Here is a 22,325-nt window from a genome sequence, read left to right as displayed (position 1 = left end):
CTAGAGGATTTTCAAGTACTTCAGAAAATTTTAAACAAGGATTTGTAAACTTTTGTCTTCTGTGAAATCACTTCTGGTATGGAAATAACTAAACACATCCACATTGCCTTTAATCTTGCGAAGGAAATGACCAAAGGGAACTTAGGTTTTATTTAAGTTCTCAATCAGATCTATAAGTGACATTTGGAGACTCGTGCAAAAAATATAAGGCAAGATGAGATACAAAATGCATCTATTGGCACTTCAACATGAGGCTTGATTTTATATCACATTTAAATCACGGGCATTCAGTTTTTAAATGTCACATTCATATTTAGATTTTTACATGCTCCTGGTGCCAGTATACACTTAGAAGGGTTTGGCTCAACAGTTTGAAGTTCTATAGTTGAAATGCTCATGAAAATATTCTACTCTAATATCGCTACCTGCATGGATGAGTTTCAGAGTTCAATCTAAAATTCTGCTATATTTTCTAATTACTTTTTGTGTATCTGTAATAGATCACTTCTGTTATGTCTAAGAAAAACAAACTAACTAGATAGAAAAATAATCTGGTCAATACAGGTAAAAGTTACTGCTGTTTCTCTCTGTTGTGTGTTGTTATAAACATGGAAATTACTACATATAGGAAATTCTTCACAATGACTATCCAGGGAGTTGTAAACTGTTCAGCTCAGAAAATAACACAGCAGGAACAACTAATTCTGGTATACCCAGAAAGTCCAAAAACAATAATTTATTTCTCAATTTCTCTGAAAGAGCTGTACACTTCAAAAAGTGAGACATTAACATAGGAACAGTAGAAGTAGTATTAATTCAACTATAATTTGAAATATTAACTGTACAAAAATTTTTATAAAAATTAAAGGACAGAACAGTCTTTACATCTGTTAGAAAGCCCTCCTTATTGCCACTTTTAGTGTATTTCACACTGTGTTAAGAGACACTTTCATTTGTACAAACCATCTATTCATTCATACACAGTGAAAAATTGCATATTTTTGAAATTCCCAAGATTCTGGAATGCTCCAAATTAGGTGGTTTTTTTTTGTTTGTTTTTTAATCTTAAAGTCTTCTATTTCTGAAAAATGAATTGGTCAATGAATTCATTCTGGTCCGCTTCAATCTTACACAGAGTCTCATACTCTATTCGGTACCTGAAAGAGAATATAAAATGTTACCAGCTGATGGTTTAGCACAAGGCCCATTTGTCTGAGGTAAAGGAAGCTTAGGCTAGGCATGTAAGTCATCGTTAAAGCAATGGTAGCATGAATTAAGACTCTGCAGTTCTAAGCTGTCTTTAGAAGTCAGACACGTGGCACTCTGTTACTTTTATTCATTTCTTCATGAGCTCAGGCCACCTTTGTTCTTTTTGCTGTACAAATCAATTAGAAATGAACTCTCAGGAAGTGGCAGTCAGGGCCTGATGTTCACCACACAAACAGCCCTGCTTCGTTCTGTGTGTGCTCTGTGCAGGACGCCCCTGCAGACAGGCCCTTTTCAGACAGCGTCCTGCAGCCAAGCACAGACAGCCAGAACAACTTTCCAGTCTGTGGAACTGAGCCATTTCTCATGTATTACACTGCTTTCTTTTCAAGCCGTTAAATCAATGCCTAAGAAGTATTTAATAGAAAGCTCACCTTTCCAACTGCATCTTTTTCTCAGCTATTAGAGCCTGAAGTTGCTGCTCCTGAGCTTCCCTCTGCTTTGCTATAGACTTCAGCAAGTTTCGTGCGCCAATGGCCTGTCAAAACAGACGTTCAGTGATGTTGTTGTACACAGATACTTTTTTTTAACCCCTTTCACTACCAGCATGTTGATTTTGAAGCGTTTCAGCCACGCTAGCAAAAAAGGGGGCATCATAATGATAAACACAGGCGGAGCAGGCAGGCAGTCCCTGTGGTGGTTGGGCAGATCGAGGCATTGGAGACCTCATTTCTGCTTCCACAGTGACACGAGGAAAGAGATACCGCTTGGTGCCACGTAGAAATACAGAACGAAGCAACCGGGGCACAGCGGGGCTGTTGGGGCCGTGCCGCGGTACCCGCCGGGCCTCCGGGCGTTCCCCTCAGCGCCCCTCAGGCCGCGGTGCCCGCCCGGTGCCCTCCTGTGCTCACCTTCATCTTCTCGCTTTCCGCAGCCTTGGCCAGCTGGTCCACCAGCTCGATCAGGCCGCCCACCGTCTTCTGGAACTCCGCGATCCCTGCCGGGGACAGGGCAGGGCCGTGAGGGGAGCGCGGCGCCGCAGGGTGCCGGGGGGGGTTTGAGGGGGGTGTGGGGGCACTTACTGTCCACGAAGGCCTTGCACTCCTCGCGGAGCTGCGCCGTCTGCTGCGCCACCTCGGGCTGCAGGACGCGCAGTTTGTTCAGCTCGTCAAAGTGCAGCCCCGCCGCGCCCAGCGCCGCCTGCGCCATGGCCCCGCCGGGCCCCCCCCGGCCCCTCCCGGCCCCCTCCCGGCCCCCTCCCGGCCCCGGCTGCCACGGCCGCAGCGCGCGGTGGCCGCGGGGCCCGCCGGGAGCTGGGGGCGGTGGCGGGGCCGGGGCCGGGCCCGGACGCGTTTCCGGGCCGCCGGCGGAACTGAGCGGGGCGCGGCGCGGGGCGGCCGCGGGCGGGTGAGCGGCGGGGCCCGGAGCGGGAGCGGGAGCGGGGCCGGGCCCGGCGGGGCCCCCTCAGCGCGGCGGGGAGGCGGCGGCGGCGCTCGGAGCGTTCCCTGCCCGCGGTACCGGAGCGCTGCCGGGTGTTGAACCCCTGAGCCCCTCTCGGTGTCCGCCCGTCGCAGGTGCCGCGGGTGCCGCGGGGGGGGGCTCCCCGCACAGCGCTGCCGGGCTCGGCTCCCTGCTGCGGGCCTGCTGGGGGTAACCGGGCAAAGCCTCGCCTGGTCGGCGGCAGGACGGAGCCTGCGGCTACGGTCGGTGCGCTCGGTCACAGCTAGCGGGAGCCCGCTTAAAGCATTTACAGACAAACTGTCCTCGCGTGGTGCTACAACTGGTGCTGTCAGTGTCCGGGTGCTCTGCTCGGTGTCTGCTGCTTGTTGCAGGATGTGTTTTGTCCGGAGTGTTTGCTTCGTTACAGTAACGGAATGGGGAGTTGCAGAATAATGCTATTTTAGATATTGTTCCATGTTCAGTAGTTATTAAGATCTCTTGCAATTTGAAGATACACCTGAAGCTGGTAAATAACTTGCTGTACGCATGGTAACAAGTCGCAGGGTTTGTACCACGCTGAAAGCTGAGGTGGGGTGAGAAGGAAGAAGGATGCAGGAAGAACAGTAACATCCTTAGCAGATTAGCAAATGTACAGGTTATTGTATTTATTTATAAAAGATTACTCATGTCCTACAGTCATGGAACAGAGAAGGGAGGAAATATTTGTAGTCTGAAATAGTTTTAACAAAAAACAAAGAAACAGCAAAATGCTTTTGAGAACAAGAGTTATTAAAAAGAAGGATAGATGAGGAAGGAGGTTGTATTTTTACTTTCCCAATTAAAGAACTTCAGATCCCACCTGTTAGGCTGAATTTTATTCTGTTTGTTTCCAATCTGAGCTCATCTTTGATGGAACGATAAGTGTAGTGAGACAGAGGAGAGACAGAAGCAGTGAATATATGGCTTTTAACTGAAACAGATATTCCAAATAGTGGCCGTACTTTGAGGGTGGGATGGGCCTAAAAATAATAAAAAATTAAAATTACATTGACTGTTTTTCCAGGATGGAGGAAAAAAGCTTTGAATGAAAGGAGTTGTCAGGAAACAGAAAGTTGTATTGGAGAGTTTCACTGGCAAGGCGTTTGGGGAAGAGGCTGCTGCAGGCTCTGTAAATGCCTGCAGTTCAGCTGCAGCGGATATCAGAAGTGCTTAAGGCACTGCCATGAGTTCTTCCATCCTGCTTCAGATCTGCACAAAAAAGTTACGTTCTTTCAGGAAGTTGAGAGGGAGCTGAATTCCATCCAGCGTGTCAGCTTGGGCTGCAGTATTGTGTGGTGATTGTGGTGTTGGCTGGAGCCTGAACAACAGGAAGTCCAGACAAGTTACCCTGACCTTGCTCACAGTGATGTGGTCGTAACTTGGCTGCGTGGTGCTGAGCAGCCACCGCAGCGCTGTGCGAGCTGTTTGAAAAACGCCTAGATCTTGTTTTGTCAGAATCTGTGTGGATGTGTGTTTAGGAGTCTCCTGAATTTGTCTCTTCTTTAACATGGACTTCATGGTTTTGTTTCTTAATGGATGTTATGGGCTTTTGTGTTGATCTTACATTTGTGTTTCAGGGCTCCGGTGGTCGTGACTGTTGTGGCCTCACCGTCCTCCCCCAGTGACTTGTGACTCGTCACCAATCACGGCGGAGTCCATCAAGCCCACGCTCTGCAGGGTTGTCATCTACCTACAGAAGGAGATGTCGGGAGACACGTGTCTAACCACCACCCTTTGTCCAGCTGCAGGGCCCAAGCCCAAAGCTTGCAGCTTCAAAGGAGGCAGCCTCGGTAACAAGTACGTGCGGCTAAACGTCGGGGGCTCCTTGTACTACACTACAGTGCAGGTACTGACCAGGCACGACACGATGCTGAAGGCCATGTTCAGCGGCAGAATGGAAGTGCTCACGGACAAGGAAGGTACAGGAATGTCTTCTGTTACTGAGAATTCTGTAAAACAACTGGGTTTTGTTTTTCAGATATGTTAAGACTATGCCCTGTGAAAGATGTATTCCAAAAATAACGTGGAACATTAGGTGGCCACATCCCATTGGCTGTAACGATCCTCTGTGCGTTATAAAAACGTGTTCTTTCATTACTAAAATTAACGAGCGGAAGGACTGGTTCTCTTTCCTGCAATCGCAGTTGGTATGCAGATTGTTGATGTTGTTATCAGGACTGAACAGACAGCATGTGGGTTGTCATTTACGTGGTGTTGTGCAGTGGCATTAATCGAAATGTCTGTAGGGAGGGGAGATTCAGTTTTCAGCATTAAAACTCAGGACAGCCTTGCTTGCTGTGTTGAAGACTTTTTTTTTTTTTTACCCTTCCCAGCAGCATGTTCTGCTTGTGGCTGACAATGGTGCAGTGGTATTTGGCCATCAGGCAAGTATTATGTTACCTCCTGCTGGATAACGAGTATTGGCAGCAGAAAAAATCATAATAGAGAGTAGGACAATTAAGAGAAGTAGTATTTGTCAGCAGTGGATATGAATATTTTAACTTCCCGCTCCATAGTACTTCAGGTAAAAATGGTACCTTAGGAATCAGGGCACTGTGGGGAAGTTCAGAGAAGATGCCAAGTACTTAGCCTCTAGTGGTTTCCAAATGCTCAGCGGTGAAAGCTCTTCTGCTCGTCTTCAGACAGCTGCAGCTGGAGACTAGCGGTGGGTTAGCCATCTTCCCAATGTTGTCTTCTATGCTTAGGTCCCCAAATATATATATATATATATATATATATATATATATATATATATATATATATATATATATATATAATTTTTTTTTTTTTTTTTTTTTTTTTTTTTGCCTGCCTTCCACACTATGGAAAAGGATTTGGCACTGTATTAAGACCTCTGCCTATGTATGTCCTCCACTGCTATTGTTTGCCAGAAAGTCAGACATCCTGTTTGCTAGCGAGCGTCACTTCAGGGATGTTTGGAACTGCAAAAACTGTCTACTCCTGTTTCCTGTGCTGCATCCCTCCTCTGCTCTCTACTGATCTACCCCTGTCCTGTTCTTTCCTTCTGTTTGGAAACTAGAACAATGAGTTTTTACAGTGTTTTTTTTTGGGCTAGCCTACCTTTTAGCATCTTTGGAACACTTCTCTTTAACTCTGAGCAGGAGAAGATATGGTGGGAAAACTGCCAAATCCTTCTAATTAGGCCGCAAAACTTAGACCCAGTCTAATTTGTTGCAAACGTTCTTGAGTTCTCTATTCTAGTCTTTCCTTGGCTTTCTTACTGGTAAGTTTTGAATTGCTCAGCATTACACTGTAGCAACAGCTCTTACATCTATTCCCAAACACAGCACACCTCCATTTTGCTAGGAATACAAGTGTCTAAATAGAACTAGCAACCTACCTAACAATAAATATTGCTTTTAAGGCTTGAAATGCTCAGTCAGCCAGTTAAATAGATGTAAACTAATGACTTCATTTGGTAGTTGTAAAGGTCCACTCCTTTAATCAAAACATAATACAGAAAAGATGAAGCACAGAAAATAACGTTGGTCCGGCAGCACACTGCCTGATCGATGGTCATGGGCCTGCTGCATTGTTTTAATGCCTAGTGATAGCAAGCTAAGTAGTTCTAGTTTGAGGCTCTTCTTCTGGCATGCTGGCAAGTAGTGAGAACATAGGAGGTACCAAAAGAATGGTTCCACAGTTGGGTTCTGTTCTGTAGCCAACTTCAATTTGCTGAAAGTCGATAAAGACTTCCACTGAACGAAATGGGAAGAATATCGTGGAGTTCAGGAAGCAGTAGGCTTAGTCAACCTTTCTGAGCAGCTTTTTCTTGCCTCCTAGTGTTGAGGTCATTGAAATGTCTTGATGGTTATTTTTCAGGTTGGATCCTTATAGACCGCTGTGGGAAGCACTTTGGAACAATTTTAAACTATCTCCGAGATGACACAATTGCACTTCCAAAACACAGGCAGGAGATCAAAGAGCTGATGGCAGAAGCCAAGTATTATCTCATTCAAGGCTTAGTGGACATGTGCCAGGCAGCCCTGCAGGTAAGAAGTAGAAGTAGCCTGTAAAATTTTTGGTGTGTGCATTGCTTATAAAAATTCCTGTAGACAACACGAGAGTTTCATGGCCTTAGAGATGCATCCAGTTGTAGATAGACAAAGTAACGTAGCAAAAATGAAACAGCAGAGTCAAGTGAGATCTTTAGAATAAACATGGCTGTTTTGAATGTGTGTTTTAAAAGATCTTATGGGATTTGTCTAAAAGTCCTGCAAGTTATGTCGCTTCCGATTAGATAGTGCTTATAAGCAGCACCCGTTCAAGTAACTTCATGTTTTTTCTAAGTTTAAATCTTAATGGAGAAAAAGATTGATCTGGTAAGCACTCATTACTTTAAGGACTTTGCTTTCTATTCTTTTATTACTAGGCATTGCAGATACGTAAGCCCATGTTGGCTTTATTCACTTCACTAGTCTCTAGAAGTTCAAGTTCAGCTGACTGAAATCAGCTTGTTTTGCCAGTTTTTTAATAAGGTTAGCCCAGATATAATAGATATTATTTCATAATCTTAAGATTAATGATATTTTTTGCACGACAAAAATCTCTCATTATGTTCAATATGCTTCTTGTATCCGCTGAAATAAATGCAAAGGTTCGCTGACAATTTTCCTTTTGGTTTGGAATTTAAAATGTTTTGTCTAAAAACAAAATGTTCTAAAGCTTTCCTATTAGCTATTGAGCTCTCCTTAATTTGCTACATGAGGAATCTGGAGTCACAGGCTGTACCACACGCTCTTGATTGTTGCTTTTGTATCACAGGGGGCTGAAGTCCGTTTTGGTGACATGCTGTTCTTGCCAAATGTTCAGTTCATAATGGGTGATACTCTTACATACCGCAGTGTTTTGAGTTGATTAAAACTACTGCAAACTCATACTATCCTTTTCTTCAAAAAAGGGTAGAATAATAAACCCACTTAAACCAGATATGACTTGAGCTCAGAGTCCTTGCTATAGCTAAGAAGGACATCCACCTGCATCCCAATATTTCAATCACTGTTGCCTTCTGGGAATAGGAAATCTCTCAGCTGTATTTCTGGGTTGCAGATCAAGGTAATGCTGTGTGGTTCCTATGGCAACACAGAGCTTTTCCTTTGCATCACAGGGTCTGGGAACATGGCTGGAGGGTTTGGAAGGGAGAGCAGCAGCAGATGTTAGTTTTAGCATTTATCTCTTTGAGTTCATTTCCTCTCCTTTTTTTCTTTTTTTAAACAGGACAAGAAAGACTTGTATGAACCTGTCTGTAACATCCCTATTATCACATCTCCAAAAGAAGAAGAAAGACTGATAGAATCATCAATGAAAGTAACTGCTTTTCCACAACTATCCACTGAGAAACCGAATGCTTGCTAAATTTATTCAAAGACAAAACTTAACTCTTCTGCTTTTTTTTCTTCCTCTCCCAATAGCCCGTTGTTAAGCTGCTCTATAATAGAAGCAACAACAAATACTCTTACACCAGGTACGTCACTTTTTTCCCCCCCACTGTTACGGGAAATTTTACCTTTAACTATGGGAGTGGAGGAAGACGTGATACAGCTGAACTTGTATTTTTTTTTTTTTGTTTACTTAGCTCACAACCATGCTGTTCTGTGAATTTGAGTGCAATTATTTTTGGTTGAAATTTATCTAAAATGGGGCTGGGGGAGATGACAAACTGTATCTGAACTGTAGCATGAAGATCAGTTGTGCTAGAGGTCTGTGCATGAAAACGAGCAGAGAGGAGGGATAAGAGATGAGAATGATGAGACTATTAATGTTGGCTGAAACTAGGTGTAACTTAGGTAATGCAGTGCAAGCTGTTACCAGGGTGTTACCTCTGCAGTGCACAGCTAATGCAGCTGTGATCCCTCGCTCTTCAGTTTAGCTTTCCTTTTGAGTCTGCATGTACCTATTCCAGCACTCTTTTACCCTGAACTACAGAAATTCTCGATGTTCCATCTCCTCCAGTGCCTCTAGATGAATTAATTATTTGGCTACAGAGTAAAGCATCTGTTCTGTTCAGGAACAACCCAGATGGGGACAGTGCAAGAATTTACTGGCTTTCCTCCTGTATTAAGTAGCATTATTTATTTAGTTTTATGGTTTAACTATCATGATCCCTTTGTTATGATGCTATTGGAATGGATCTGGATTTTCCCAAACCAGTCATTGAAGTGATGTGAGTAATTCTTTATGCTATGCAGAATCCTCAATTTCAGCCTTTTCAATCTAACATGCAATCTTGGAAGCTTTTTTTCTCTGGACAAACTGATTGTCTGTCTGTCAGAGAAATGGATTCTGATCATGAAATTTCAGGTAGTCGGGAAATGCTACCTGAGGGAGTGCTGAAGAGCAGCCTGTTTTTCAGCTAACTGCATTCTGTATCTGCCAGTCATCCTGCGTTCCTCACGGTGTTACCCTTTAGTTTATGGCAGTGATGCTAAGCAAGTGCAGAATAGCATATTAGTCACCGTGGGTCTGGAAATGTAAACATGCTAGCAATGAGAGCAACAGAACCGATACCAGGAGGTGTTGGTTTCTCAACTAGCTGTAGGGTTCTAATTATTCCTTCCACATGAATCTTCATGCCTTGATGGTGTTTAAATGAGGAATTGTTATTTAAAATTCTATGCTGGCGGCTAGCAAGCAAAAGTTTTCTCCTTCTGTTCTTCCTATTCATCATTATGAGTTTTCTTAGTTACTTTGTCAGTGTAGTCTAATAACATAAATGGATGAAGACTTCTAAATTTTTTTCCACACTTGATAAAGTACTGCACTTGATAAAACCTGGGATTTGTTGGCGGTGGAATCCCAGATTGCTTTATCAAGTGATTCTTGACAGCTGAAGACTGTGTCAGGTTGTACATCGTGCTTTTTTGAGTTAGATCTGAACAGAAGTACATCTCGGACTAAGTATTTTATGGAGAGCCCAGTTGGCTGTTCATATTAACAGTGTCTGGTTTCACAAGCATCTCCTAGCCTTCCAGGACTGCTTGCAAAAGTTAAGATACTGCATGAAACAGTATGATTTCATTCCTCTGGGTAAATCCTTGGCAGCAAGGTGCAAACCTTGAGCTTCTGGGTCCAATGAGTAAGGAATTTTACCGTTAAAGGTAGTAAAGTTAGCTTTGTTGTCTAGACAATATGTTCAATAGCTTCCACATAACTGCATGTAATTCCCAGTCACCTATAAAATGAGACAGAAAGGGGCACTGAGTACAAACTTCTGGTAGAGCTGGATTCAAGCTATTATCAGAGGAGTAATGCTTTTAATTTTTTGGACGTTGGTCATGATGTTATTATTTGAGTAACAGTTTAAATTTTACAGGTAGCATTCTGGTAGCTTTACTTTATTTTTAAAGCTACAACACTGTATTTTATTGTCTTCAGAACATCTAGATCTTGCTTTGAAAAGTACATAAGATCCTAAATTTTGCTGATTGTCAACAAAACTTCATTTCCTAAATAGTTTATTCACCCTATAAATTTGTATAAGGTATCACTTGTCTTACATGCAGAACACCATCCTTTTTGGCTGGCCTTTGACCACATTGACTCTTTAGACTTTTGCTGTTGCTAAGCTAAACAGAACTGCAGTTAGCATTTGATCTAATCACCTTCAGCTTTAAATCAAGAGAAAGTTGATGTAATGATTAGGAAAACTGCTGTTGTTATTGATTATGTAGCTTAACCTCTACAGGCTGATGTGCGTGCTGTTGGGGATCAGGAGCATCTTATTTGTATCTGAAGATGGCTATTACCCTCTCTTTTCTTGGCAGCATATGGCAGTGAGTCACTGCTTGTATTCTGCAGTCAGATCAATGCTTAAAGCTCTGGTGGAATAGGTATATAAATATCGTAGATAGCCAGTTGAAAAAATACAAAAACTTTATTCCCTTTTTTTTTTTTTGGTTTCAGTAATTCAGATGACAACTTGCTGAAGAACATAGAACTGTTTGACAAGCTCTCTCTCCGATTCAACGGCAGAGTTCTTTTCATTAAGGATGTCATAGGGGATGAAATCTGCTGCTGGTCTTTCTACGGACAGGGTCGGAAACTTGCTGAAGTCTGTTGTACCTCTATAGTGTATGCCACAGAGAAGAAGCAAACCAAGGTATTGGTTTGGGATACAACTGTTTTGCTCATCTTTCCCATTTACAATTATTTTACTCTTTTCATAGTGCGTGCCTTTTTTTTACTGTGTGTATGTATCTTCTTACTTATGGGCATGTGTTCCTGTCACATTACCATGTATAGATCAGGAGAAGGACATCTGTTGTTTTTTGCAGGTTGAATTCCCCGAGGCACGAATTTATGAAGAAACTCTAAACGTCTTACTGTATGAAACACCACGGGTTCCTGACAACTCTCTGCTGGAAGCAACAAGCAGGAGCCGAAGCCAGGCCTCTCATAGTGAGGACGATGATGGTTTTGAACTTCGTGACCGAGTGCGCCGAATCCATGTGAAGAGATACAGCACCTATGATGACCGTCAGCTGGGCCACTAGCATATCAGTCAAGGAGAAAGGGTTTGGTTTCGAGGCTTGTATCAATATTCTTTGAGGGAGATCAGGAAGTAGGGAGGGGACGGTTAGACTCTGTGGACTGATCTTCATTTGGCTTCTTGTCTCCCTAGAGATGCAAATGGGCATTTGTACACACAAAGCAACACTAAAGGCCAAGGGCTCTGAGAACTAATATGTTTGTTTTGCACCGTGTTTTTTAAATACAGACTGGCCCCCTTTTCATGAGACTTGAGGAGTGGAATCTGAAACACTGATTCTGACAGTCTGTGGTTGCTTTTTTAAATCTGATGACTTGCCAGATATCTTACTTCCTGTGAGAAGTACTCTTTTCTGAGTGAGATGGTGTGATTTGAAAATCTTTTTCCAGATATCTGTCATCTTAGGGTTTGGTGGAATGGAACTTCCTGTTCCTAAATCAAGATACTGAAGAGGGGGCAGACAGAACTCAAACATGACTACTTTTAATAAACACTACATCTGATAACCCTTGGATGAAATGTCTAGCTACCCAATAGTCAGATGCACTGCATGTGCAATATCTTCCACCTGTTTTTTCCCCAATGCACATACAAAAGATTGTGTTCCAAAATAGCTGTCTTTAAAAGTCATGAATTCTAAGGCAAGCTCTTCTGAAAAGGTAAGAGTAGAGTCATGTGAAAATGAGAAAATTTAAAAGACTTATACATGGAATAACTTGTCGGGGGAGCTGGAGAAATAGGTATGGTGAAAAGGAAGAAACTTTTATCTGGTTAGAAAACTTCAGAAATAGATTGTGGCAAGGTTGGCAGTGTTGAGGAATGTGATGCCATAACCCTGTTTATGGAACCAATCTCAGTCTGCAGAATAAGTTTTGCTCCTGTAGCCCAAAAGTGCTATTTGATGTCCAATTTCTCAAGCAACAGGGAAAAAATCTCAGTGACTGGGGAAGCACAGACTAAATATTTGTAGTGGTAGGTAATATTCACGTACTGAAGAGTGAATTTAAGTTTTGTTCTCTGAATCACTTCTAGACTATAGAAGTTGAAGTGGAGAGAGAAGAATAGTCATAAAAATCTTGTTCTAGCATAAAACTGCAAGAGGTTGTGTACAAAGGGGAGAGATGGTTTATACTGAATTTTAAACTGGTATGTCAGCTTTATTCTGAGTGCTTGGCTGGGCGCTAATTTTAAACGACTGCTGAAACGACTGGAGTCAAGGCTGTTCTGCAATTTGGGTCTCTGGAAATCCAGTTTCAAGTTTAGTGTGGAAAGTCGCTGATGTCTTAAATGTTTGATTGTATGTTTCAGGTGTAGGTTGCAGATTCAAATTTCACCACTTAAATGGTTACTACTTGGTGGTTGCTCATTGGCACCTATGGATATGTGTCAGTGGCTTTTATTTCTTTCTATTGTACGTGAATAGGGAATCTTCAGATTCCACAGTGGTTAGTCTTGAGCTCCTTTGACCAGTGCCAAATGTTTATATGTTTTAAAGCAAATTAATGCAAAAGTCAAGCAAATACAGTGAAGTCATAACTAAAACTACGATGGTAGATGGCTTGGTAGTAACAGAAGCAGGGGAGGGAACCAAATAGTGATTTCCATTCAATTAGGCTTTTGAAAATGAAATTGTTGACACTTGGTAAGAAAACACTAATGGCTGCAAGCTTCCAGGGTTTTTATTGCCTAGCCGGGACTCTGTGAAAGGCATTCAGGAAGCAGTGTTGCCACAGTAATGCACCTGCCTTTTTTGTGAAAGGCCTCTCTAAAACTCTAAAAACCTCTTTTCTTTTTATATTGCTTTCTGCAAATTGTTGCTTTCCAGCTCATTTTTCTATTCTGCCTGTGAAAATACAGCTGCTGAGATTAGTTTTGACAAAGACTTTTTCTTCTTTAATTGTGCTAAAGTGTGGTGTGGATTTTTTTCCCTTTTTTTTTTTTTTTTTCCTTCACTGATATTTAAATTAAATTGTGGTGGTGCTTTGAAGCTACCAGCAGAGGCTGTACTGATAGGTCTTTTTTCTGTACTTAACAGCTTCATTTTTTTCTCCTGTACTTTTTTCCCATCTTGCAACAAATAAGATGTGCCACAAATACGAATTTTAAATGGCATTCTATTTCTTGGCAAATGATTATTTTTTTCATGCTACTGTAATAGTGAATGTTAGCAGGTTAAGTAAATGATGCTGGTAGCCTTGCAAAATTGTTTAGAAGAAGTTATAAGCAGAAAAACATCATCTTTGCACCTCTTCTCTCTTGGAAGTTCAGGTTTGGGAAGGAGGATGTGAAAGAACGGGAGTGCCCAGTCAGTCTGCAGGTCCAGATGCTTTCATTCCGTGATTGAGTTCTGTACTCCCAGTATTCCCTAAGAGATTGATTCAAACTGTGAAAGACTATGCCGCAAGCAGCAGAGAAAAGCTTCTGTTTTGATTTAGCAAGTTTTCTTTTCCCTGTATCCGATAGCCAACAAGAACTAATTTCTGGTTTGAATTTAGATTAATTTTTAAAACAAACCTTTTTGCGAACCACCTGGTGTTATGAGAACCCTCTTAAAAAGTGTAAAATAACTTCTTCCTCTTTGAGGAATGTGGAATATCACAACTGTAAGCAGTTATGTTTTTGTTTTTTGGGTTTTGTTTTTTTTTTTTTTAAATGATTACAGATATCCTTGTCATTTCACCACCTTCCCTCATTGCCATTCATTCTTCCTTTTCTACTCCCAGTTAGTACTGGTTGCAAAACATCTGCTTTTAGATTAAGTTATGAATAAAACTGGAATGATTTTAAATAGTGTTTGGCCACTGTAGCCAGAACACTGACAGGCTGTTAGCTTTACTTAGTAATAATCTGATTTTATAAACACTGAAGCTTTGTCTATTTAAAAGACATTTTAAAACCACGTTCTTGGTTTTTGTCCTGATAAGATTTTCAGGATGTGGCTGAGAGATCCTAGATAAATATTTGTGGTTGGATTTTACTAACAGTCCTATAGTTCCCTCCACTGGTGGACAGATCAGGAATAGGAGAACAACAGGAAATCCTCTGCATAGGTATGTTGTGGGACACTTGCACACGGCTAAATGATTGTACTATTAGAGATCCCCTTCCTAGGTAGGGCTGCAGTGCTTGGGTGTTCCTGATACAATGTGGAGTGTCCTGGGTTATTTCTTACCCGATGGGTTACAGAATTGGGTAAGTTGCATGAAGTCTCAAAGTCTAAATGTAGACATGGATGCTGCCATCACTCAACACAGTTCAGAGGTCAAACTTTTTTTTCTAATGCAAGTAATACAGACCACTTTATGTTCTCTTAAGAGTCCTGCCTATCTGAAACTGCTCTCATACTGAATGTTAATTGAATGTCTGTTCCACCAAAATCATGGCGTATTGATTGCACAGTCTGCCAGGTTCTGAGAACTTTTAACGCTTTATATTCTCATCTTAATCTTCCTTTACCTAGTTGCAGGGTATATGTTCTGTTGACAAGAACACATTCATTTTTACAACCTCATAGAATGGAGAAAAAGCAGCACTGAAAAGGCTAATGCAGCTTTGAAATGCAGCATTTGCTTGTTTGTAGTAAGCTGTCCACTTCTAGAGCAAACAGCTGTGCTTCCTAAGAATTTTCTCTGCTGGCTTTAAATATCATAAATTATGATCACCATTAAGACAATATAGATTTCTAATTATATGCATTTATGTCTGCAAAGTAAGAGACTTGTAATGGCCTCCTACATAAACCATCACCAGTGGATGTGTTTACTGATGTGACTGTGAATTTAAAGTAGCCTTTAGGAGGAAGAAATGCCTTTTTGCCTCATCGGTAACCTCGCTGTCCTCTTTGCTTTGAATTTAAGTGAACTTTTGCACATTCAGATATAGTATTAGCAGACTGAGAGTATGAACAGAAAACAGTAACTGACATCTGTACACAGCACTGTAATAAAGGGTTGTGTGTTTCTCTAATGAGGTCCTAACATATTGAAAAACAGCCTTAGCCTTTCAACAGAGAAGGAGACTTGGTGCCTTGAGTGAGTATCTTATGTTAAACAGTTCTTCAATATCAGTGTTAATTAGGCAATAACATCAAAAGAGAGAGCTCTGCAGGGTAGCAGTCTCCAACTGTTTGATAAATGCCAAGACAAAACTAAATGTTTAACCTTCACCTTGACATTTAGTTTTTGGAATGGGAGACATTTATCCTATTGTAACATTCCATTCTGATGACTTTTTATCTCTTACAATTCTTGGTTAAAAATTAAAGGGAAAAAAAAAAAAGCTGACCGAAGCTTGGAGGGCACTGAAGAGACTGATATCGTGCTGTTATTGAAAAACAGCCTTCTGCTTGGAACAGGCAATGCTCCTTGTGGTTTTGGTTAGATTTTATTTGGTTTTAAATTTTCAGACATAATTTACTCTTAGAAATACTGATGAGGTATACCTTAACAGAATGTGCCTGGCCCAGGAGCCCTTCTTACACAATTAGATTATATCCTCTGACAATCCTTGGCATGAAACCTTAACAGCCAAATCTCATACCATCCGTTCTGTTGGGATAACTGAGGTTTTATTAAGGGATGAGGGGGCACGACCTCTGTTTCCAGCTTTGCCACTAACTTGATGACATACAGTAAGTCAGTTTTTCTGTATGTGCATAATTTTTCCTCCTCTGTAGTAAAATGGGGGTAAGACCCTCCCCTAACTCAGAGGGATGCTGAAGTTTAGTTTGTTTCATAATAATAAAGCACTTTGGTTTTCTATAAGATTTTGTATCCAGAGGGTAGTAAATACTATTGTTGTTTAAACTCATTCTGTGATCAAGCTGTTTTCTTATAGCATCAGGCTTTGTTTTATTTTTGTCTAACTTTTAAAGGTCAGTCTTATGAATAAAATAATTAATGCAGTTAACCATATTAACTATTGAATAAGGTGTTTTATCGGTGCAGTAAATGGAAATGGAACACCAGTTTTTAATAAAGTGTTATATTTTGTCTTCCTTGATTTTTCTCCAGTGTAAGAAATTTCTTATTTGTCATGTTGGTCTCTGCACTTTCGTTCTGCATTTTAGTTATTGATCCTCACCAAGCAGTTAGGATTCCTGGAACACAGAAATACTGGACCTGCAAATGGCTTTTGTATTGCATGGATCTACCACCACTTTGTGCCCATGCCCTGCAGGCTGCAGTTTTACAGGAGGCACCAGTGTGCTCAGAGGTGCCCTGCAGGCAACTGGCTTCGACTTTGTGGGCTTTTCCTTTAATTGTAAAACCACTGGTTAGCAATGTTGTTTTTTCACGTTCATGGAATAAACTTGAGTTTTTAATAAGAATTGCAGAGAAAATCGATCTTACATTAAGAGTTACACACAACTTATATTACCACACAAGTAACCTAGCCTGTGTTTTGGGAGTCTTGAACCTTTCTTGGCTGACCCAGGGAGCCAGAGATTCAGCCTCTGTTCTGCAGTAGGTGTGTTTGTGGGGTTGCCAGTGTAATTAATCAGTGTAATTAATCTTACCTGTGAGTGTTCAGCTGTTCTCTGTGCTGCTGTTACCTCACTTCTTAGCTGAGGGCCGGCGAGTGCCGGGCTCGGCTCCTCCAGGGGGCGCCGCGGCCCCGGGCCCTCAGCGCCCCCTCAGCGCCGCCCCGCCGCGGGAGGCCCGGCCGGTGACGTCAGCGGGGCCGCGGAAGATGGCGGCGGCGACTCGCGGCGGGAGCGGGGCCGGGGCTGAGGCGGAGGCTTCTCGCCGCGGGCGCTCCGCCGGCCGTGCGGGCGGGCGGCTCTGAGGGCGGCCCCGCGGGCGGCCGGCCGGCCCCGCGCCGCCATGAGCTGCTCGGCGGACGCCGCGAAGGAGAAGCTGCTGTGGAACGTGAAGAAGGAGGTGAGGGCGGGCGGCGGGTCCCGGGGGGCTCCTGCGGAGGGCTGCGGGGCCGGTAAGGGCGAGCTGAGCCTGCCGGGCGCCGCCTCAGTGAGCGCCCTCCGCAGCGCGTTGCGGCTCCTCCTGAGGTGACCCCGGGAGGAGAAGCGGGCGGGGGGCAGCGCTGTGCGGGTCCCGGTGCCGCCGCTCCCGGCAGCGCCTCAGCCCCGCTGCCCCGCATCCCGCCCGTGCGGCGCTCAGGCACATCAGGCACACCCGTGTCGGCTGCTGGCTCCTGCGGGGGGCTCAGCCGAGGGGTAACGCTTCTCCATCACAGCAATAAATTGTGCCTGAAAGGTAATTACCCCTCCGCGCCGTCCCCTCCTCACGCGGTTGGTGTCTGGGGAGATGGGACGTGGCGGCAGAGCAGCGTGCCTCAAGGCAACCCCAAAAAGGTGCTGCAAAGCCGAGGGTCCCGGAGCCGCTGCCCTCACAGTCCCCGGTGCTGGAACCGGGAGATACCGGGTGTCCAGGCCCTGCCACGTAACGAACACCCCGAGCACGAAGCCGTGGGGCCGTGTCCCAGCGTGACCCGGCCGGAGCAGCCACCGCTGTCACCAGGCACCGCGGGCTGGCACGGCCCAGAGCCCCCGCTTCGACTGGAAATTACAGCTTAAACTTCCAGCTCTGAGGCACGATCGCATAAAGCTCGATTTCGAGTTGCGAGCACTTGCTCTCCTGGGTTAATGTTTGAGTATATAAATAAATCTGAGAAATGTTCTCCCAGTCTGAGCAGTGCAATATTGCGCTAATGCGTGAGAGCGAAAGTGAAATGGATTTTCGTGACCCAAGCCAGCCTGAACTGAGAACAAGTAGCGTATATAATTAAAAAAGCTGAAGCTAATTTGTTTTCAAAGTCTCTAAAGTGGTTTCAATTGGACTCTGGCTTTTAAATTACTTGGAAGTGTTATTCATACACTATGTTATCTGCATATCTGCTTTGGTTTTTGCTTTTTTTTTTTTCTCTCACTCCACAAAATGCTCTCTAAGAGGATTTATATTGCCTTGGCTTTTGGGGGAGGTTGCCCAGAACTTTCCACAGTAAAATAATAACGAGAAATTTTTTGATAATTGTGCTTATGTCAAGGTGACAGCCCTTGGCTGTGCACTGCACAGACCTGTAGTGGGGGGGGGGATCCTGCCTGCTCTGCTGCCATTCATATAAATAGTACCAAGAGGCAGCTGCAGGTACTGAGATGGAGACCTTTTTGAAAACAATTGGTCAGTGGAACCAGGAATTGAATGCAAATCTCTAGTATAACAGCCAACAGATTATGCCACCCTTAATGACGGTAAATAAACTTATCCTGTAGAATTTTCCGCCTCCTTTTTTTCCTGTATGACATTTCACACAGCCTTTTGTACCTGCCTGTTTGTATTCTGTGTGTTGGTCTCCTTGCTTTGGAAACTTGAGTAGTCTGTGTACGTTTTCAAAGCTGCACTCCCTCCCTTTGTCCTTTAAATGCAGGCTCTTCATCTTCTTGCTTAATTTCCACATCAACTCAATATCTACTGGAGTTCAGAGTAAGCTTGTTTCTTCAGTATGTTGTTTACACCAATCCCATTAAAATTCAGTTGTCTTCACAAAATATAAAAGGGCAATCTCTACAAGTCATTTGGTGCAAAGTGGTTTTTTAATTATTTTTTTTTCTCTCCCTCTCAGCAAAAACTTTTGCATTTTTCCTTTGGGGAAATGCAATGCTTTTTGCTTTATCTCAAATGGATTTTCCATTCCCCACTGGTAAAGAATGTGTTTTGTTGCCTCTAGTAGGAAGGAGGACATGTAATGTGTTTTCAAAATTTGACTCTACTGGGATTCATGCTGAGGCTGCTTGTAAGTTCATGTTTCAAACATTTATCTCTCTCTGCAGGAAAATCTGTTGTGACAAGTAGGCTCATAAAACAAGCTTTCTTTAGCCATTTGGTCTACCTACTGAAATGAAATTTTTTTGCCCTTTCTGGATTTAAAACCAGCACTCTTTCTTGCTGTGAAACAAATAGGATAACATTAACCTTAGCAGTTTCACCAAAGAAGGTTTCAGAGCACTTCAGAAATGCAGCTGGTCATCTTACAGCTAGAGTGCAACAAGTTCTGAACAGGAATATGGGACTTGTTTACCTGCTTGTATTTACAGCACCCAGTTCTTCATCACGAGTAACAGAAAGTACAGCAGGAGCGATCAATAAATGAAATGGACAGTAGCTGCACAAGCCAAAGAAGGCAAGGGTGTTGGAGATAAGGTGTTCTTCTTTGAGGGATAAATGCCATGCATTTTAACTGTGGTTCTGGTTATTCCTGTGGTTGGTGAGCACTGTTCAGTGCCTCTGACACTGCATTGTCCCAGTGGTGCTCCTCCAGCATCCCATCGTGATGGTCTTTGCTCCTCAAATGCCAAGGTTTTTACTCAGGTGGTTAGATCTTTCTCCATCCTTGCTTTCTAAGGGTCGCTAAACTTTTGGTGTACGCAGGCTGTTGCATTTACCAGGGAGAGCTGAGTGTCTTTGGAGGCTGTTGTAGCAGGCTGGTGAAGTACAGCTTTCTGTGGTTCTGCTGCTGCACTGCTCCTTGTGGGTCGTGGACGGAGAGGTGAGGCATGGCAGGCGATGCGGGTGCAGCTGGAGGAGGCAGCCTTTCGCCCTGGCAGCAAGTGTGGTGCTGAAAGCAGTCCGGCAGCTTTAGTAGGTCTGTGTACCTGTACGGGGGGGCAGCGTGGTGTGTGTTCGTGCTTCTTTTAATGAGATTAATTGGCAGTTTGGTCGGTCCGCCAGTGTCTGCAGGTGGGTGTTTGTGTAGGCTCCGAAAGCCTCGCTGCCAGGAGCCTCCCTGGAACGGGCAGCAGAGCCCCAGCAGCGCGACTCCCTGCACAGAGAGCGGGAGGGCAGGGGGAGGGCTCGTTCCGCTTGATCAGAGCTGTTTGCTTCAGCTGCTTGCCTGAAGCGCCCCTGAATTACGTGGCAGTGAGGGATGACGTGGGATTGAAGAACAGTGCATTCCAGCTTCTGAATCTTCACCTCTACTGTCTACGCTCCGAAATGCGTTCTGCTGGCGTGCACTGGCCTCCTGGAAATTGGAAAAGGTTGCTCTGTATTTGACAGCGGTTGGGGACAGCCATGGATTGCTTGCCTGGTCTGCACTGCTTAGCTCTGGAGGGCCTGGATCCAAAATCTGCCAACAGTCATGTTGGTTATTGCATCCCAACCCTTTTTCTTTTGAACTGTTGCTGCAGGTGTTTTTTTTTTCTTCTTGGGTAGTTAGGGTGCTTCCTATGAGAGCGCCCACCCAAGAGCCCTTCTCACACCATTGCTTCTTTTCTTGATATCCTGTCACTCCTCCACCTCCCAGTAATTCAAGGTTCTTACCATCATGTCAGCAATGCCACCGGAAAGAAACACATTGCCATGCTGGGGGCTGATGTTGTCAAGAACAGCGAGGCAGTTTTATAAAGCGCAAGATACTCGAAGTCCTCAGCTATAAAACATTCCTGCTTTCAGAGCCTCTTACACATTTGCTTTGTTGTTCCAATATTTCTTTGCAACCCTGAGGGCTCCTGTGTGTTAAGTACTAATTCTGTAGGATCAGCTGGGTCCAGAATGTGGGGCTCTGAGGAGAGCCCGTTCGTGGCCAGCGGCCACCTCGTCATCAGGGCAGAGTGGTGCAGATGCTGAGCCCAGCTGCTGGCGAAGCGCTGCTCCGGCAGCTCCTGCTGCCAGCACCGGGAGGGAAGGCGTGCAACCTTTGGACCTGTCGATGCTATGGAGAAGCAGTAACCCAGCTAACTTCGAACTGCTTACACCAGGTACCAGGTGCAGCCCAATGAGAGCTCAGCACACGGCTGCCAGCCCTGCTGAGAAGCAGGGATCGATGTCTCCTAGGCACTAAAACCCAGCCGCAGGGGCAGGCATTGCTGTGCCGCTTGCACTGGCACTCAGGTCACACCGAGCTGACTGATGGACAGGCTGAGCTGCTGAGCTTGTGGGTAAAGAGTTGCCTGTGGGGAGACACTGATTACCTGCCAGATAATTCACTCTGTTGGATTCTAGGGCTGCCATAAAAATGGTTTTCAAGATAAAAAAAAAAAGTTGGTAGCAGAGAGTATCTTGTTAAATCTTTTTCTACAATAGCAGTTACTTCCGTATATTAAAAGTGATGTGGCATTTATTTAGGCAGAATGTCCTAACCCTGTAATTATAGCTCACAATGAGAAAAGCCAAAAATGGTTGTGGATTTGTTTCTAGAGAAGCAGGTGCTCCATGGCCAGAAAGGAATAAGTGCCTGATAAATGAGTTGACTGAGGCAAATAGGTTTCATCTGGCATCAGGCTAAGAAAGCCACTGGGGGAGGAACGAGCTAGCAGATGAATGGAGGGTAACTGCAGCCTCTCTATAAAGGGCCCAATTGGAAGATTTGTCTGTTTTCTTCCTTAATTTTTGCAAGTCAGTAATCTGTAGCGAATTCCCCCTGGAGCTTGACACATCAGCCTTGAAATTGTAGGGGAGCTTTGTTTTAAATCAGTAAGAAGTGTGATAAATGTTATTTTAGTTGCTGTAATTGTTAAATTTTGTCTAGAAGCTCTAACTGAAGGCACTGTTGTCTTTATGGGTACTGTATTATTTTTGTATAGTGTCTGGCACAGCAGAGCTGTGAGAACATCCTTTGTAATTACTCTGACATCTGAAGTCCCCAGTTATTAACAACATCCATCCATTAAAACGTGTGCTTTGTAGATGTACGTACAGGCAATCAGAGGTGTGACTGTTTCCAGAGGCAGTCTGTCTTATCGCTTCCTTTCCAACTGAGCGAGATGCCGCGCTTCTAGCAGATGTGGATGAGAAAACAGCAAAGGATGTGTCTGTGCTTATGGGCTTTCCTTCTGGTTTGCCAGATTGGCACAGATGACACCGATGGTGATTTCTTCGAAAATGTGCTATTTTTTCTGCTCTAATCCACTCACACAGAGATACGGTGTCAGGAAACGTTTGTGTGACTGGCTGCAAAATGTCACTGCCTTGTACCTCCCCACGAGCCTTTTGTGGTCTGCCTGCTCTTCGGTTCTCTTCCCAGCCAGAATGGGAGAAAGGTCGCCGTAAACCTTGCTTAGGATGTATGCCTGGGTAGCTCGGAGGTACTTTTTGCTTGAAAAAGAGCACAATGCCTCAAGTGGAAAGAGCATGTAGCAATGCACAGTCTTGTTTAATGAGTGGAAGTAACTGTG

The 22,325-nt window shown here is 43.8% G+C and overlaps 3 protein-coding genes across 11 annotated transcripts in view; 2 read left to right on the top strand and 1 right to left on the bottom strand.

The window, feature by feature from the left end:
- Positions 1-702: 702 nt before the first annotated feature.
- IFT20 (intraflagellar transport 20) lies at positions 703-2,504 on the bottom strand. The gene is made up of 4 exons (XM_068656006.1): positions 2,289-2,504; positions 2,118-2,203; positions 1,641-1,744; positions 703-1,157 (listed from the first exon to the last, which is right to left on the bottom strand). The coding sequence occupies exons 1-4, from the start codon at positions 2,413-2,415 to the stop codon at positions 1,076-1,078; spliced, it is 399 nt and encodes a 132-aa protein (XP_068512107.1). The 5' UTR covers positions 2,416-2,504; the 3' UTR covers positions 703-1,075.
- On the top strand, positions 2,482-16,195 carry TNFAIP1 (TNF alpha induced protein 1). 4 transcript variants are annotated; one of them, XM_068656001.1, is made up of 7 exons: positions 2,482-2,613; positions 4,263-4,604; positions 6,529-6,698; positions 7,924-8,013; positions 8,118-8,170; positions 10,609-10,804; positions 10,980-16,195. In XM_068656001.1, the coding sequence occupies exons 2-7, from the start codon at positions 4,388-4,390 to the stop codon at positions 11,196-11,198; spliced, it is 945 nt and encodes a 314-aa protein (XP_068512102.1). In that variant the 5' UTR covers positions 2,482-2,613; positions 4,263-4,387; the 3' UTR covers positions 11,199-16,195. The 4 variants fall into 4 exon arrangements, with proteins under 4 accessions (XP_068512102.1, XP_068512105.1, XP_068512103.1 ...); XM_068656004.1 differs by lacking the exon at positions 2,482-2,613 and adding an exon at positions 2,791-2,994; XM_068656002.1 differs by lacking the exon at positions 2,482-2,613 and adding an exon at positions 2,791-3,172.
- Positions 16,196-16,851: 656 nt separating this feature from the next.
- SGSM2 (small G protein signaling modulator 2) overlaps positions 16,852-22,325 on the top strand; it is a 47,213-nt gene continuing 41,739 nt past the window's right edge. For 3 of the 6 annotated variants that reach the window (XM_068656197.1, XM_068656198.1, XM_068656194.1), the window contains exon 1: positions 16,852-17,076. In XM_068656197.1, the coding sequence (XP_068512298.1) occupies positions 17,020-17,076 (57 nt within the window). In that variant the 5' untranslated portion in view covers positions 16,852-17,019. The remainder of the gene's footprint in view (positions 17,077-22,325) is intronic. The other 3 variants (XM_068656200.1, XM_068656196.1, XM_068656199.1) reach the window with 1 other exon arrangement.

The sequence above is a fragment of the Anas acuta genome, chromosome 19 (assembly GCF_963932015.1).
Source record: "Anas acuta chromosome 19, bAnaAcu1.1, whole genome shotgun sequence".
Taxonomy (NCBI): domain Eukaryota; kingdom Metazoa; phylum Chordata; class Aves; order Anseriformes; family Anatidae; genus Anas; species Anas acuta.
The sequence above is the reverse complement of the archived record's forward strand: the minus strand, read 5'-3'. Positions and strand labels throughout refer to the sequence as shown.

What these genes read in the sequence shown, in the direction of transcription:
- IFT20 (XM_068656006.1), bottom strand. Translation starts at nt 2,415, where the DNA reads ATGGCGCAGGCGGCGCTGGGCGCGGCGGGGCTGCACTTTGACGAGCTG. An exon ending in GTGCAAGGCCTTCGTGGACA is followed by an intron (nt 2,204 to 2,288) that starts GTAAGTGCCCCC and finishes TGTCCCCGGCAG; the next exon opens with GGATCGCGGAGTTCCAGAAG. An exon ending in CGGAAAGCGAGAAGATGAAG is followed by an intron (nt 1,745 to 2,117) that starts GTGAGCACAGGA and finishes CTGTTTTGACAG; the next exon opens with GCCATTGGCGCACGAAACTT.
- TNFAIP1 (XM_068656001.1), top strand. Translation starts at nt 4,388, where the DNA reads ATGTCGGGAGACACGTGTCTAACCACCACCCTTTGTCCAGCTGCAGGG. An exon ending in AGTGCTCACGGACAAGGAAG is followed by an intron (nt 4,605 to 6,528) that starts GTACAGGAATGT and finishes GTTATTTTTCAG; the next exon opens with GTTGGATCCTTATAGACCGC. An exon ending in TGTGCCAGGCAGCCCTGCAG is followed by an intron (nt 6,699 to 7,923) that starts GTAAGAAGTAGA and finishes TTTTTTAAACAG; the next exon opens with GACAAGAAAGACTTGTATGA.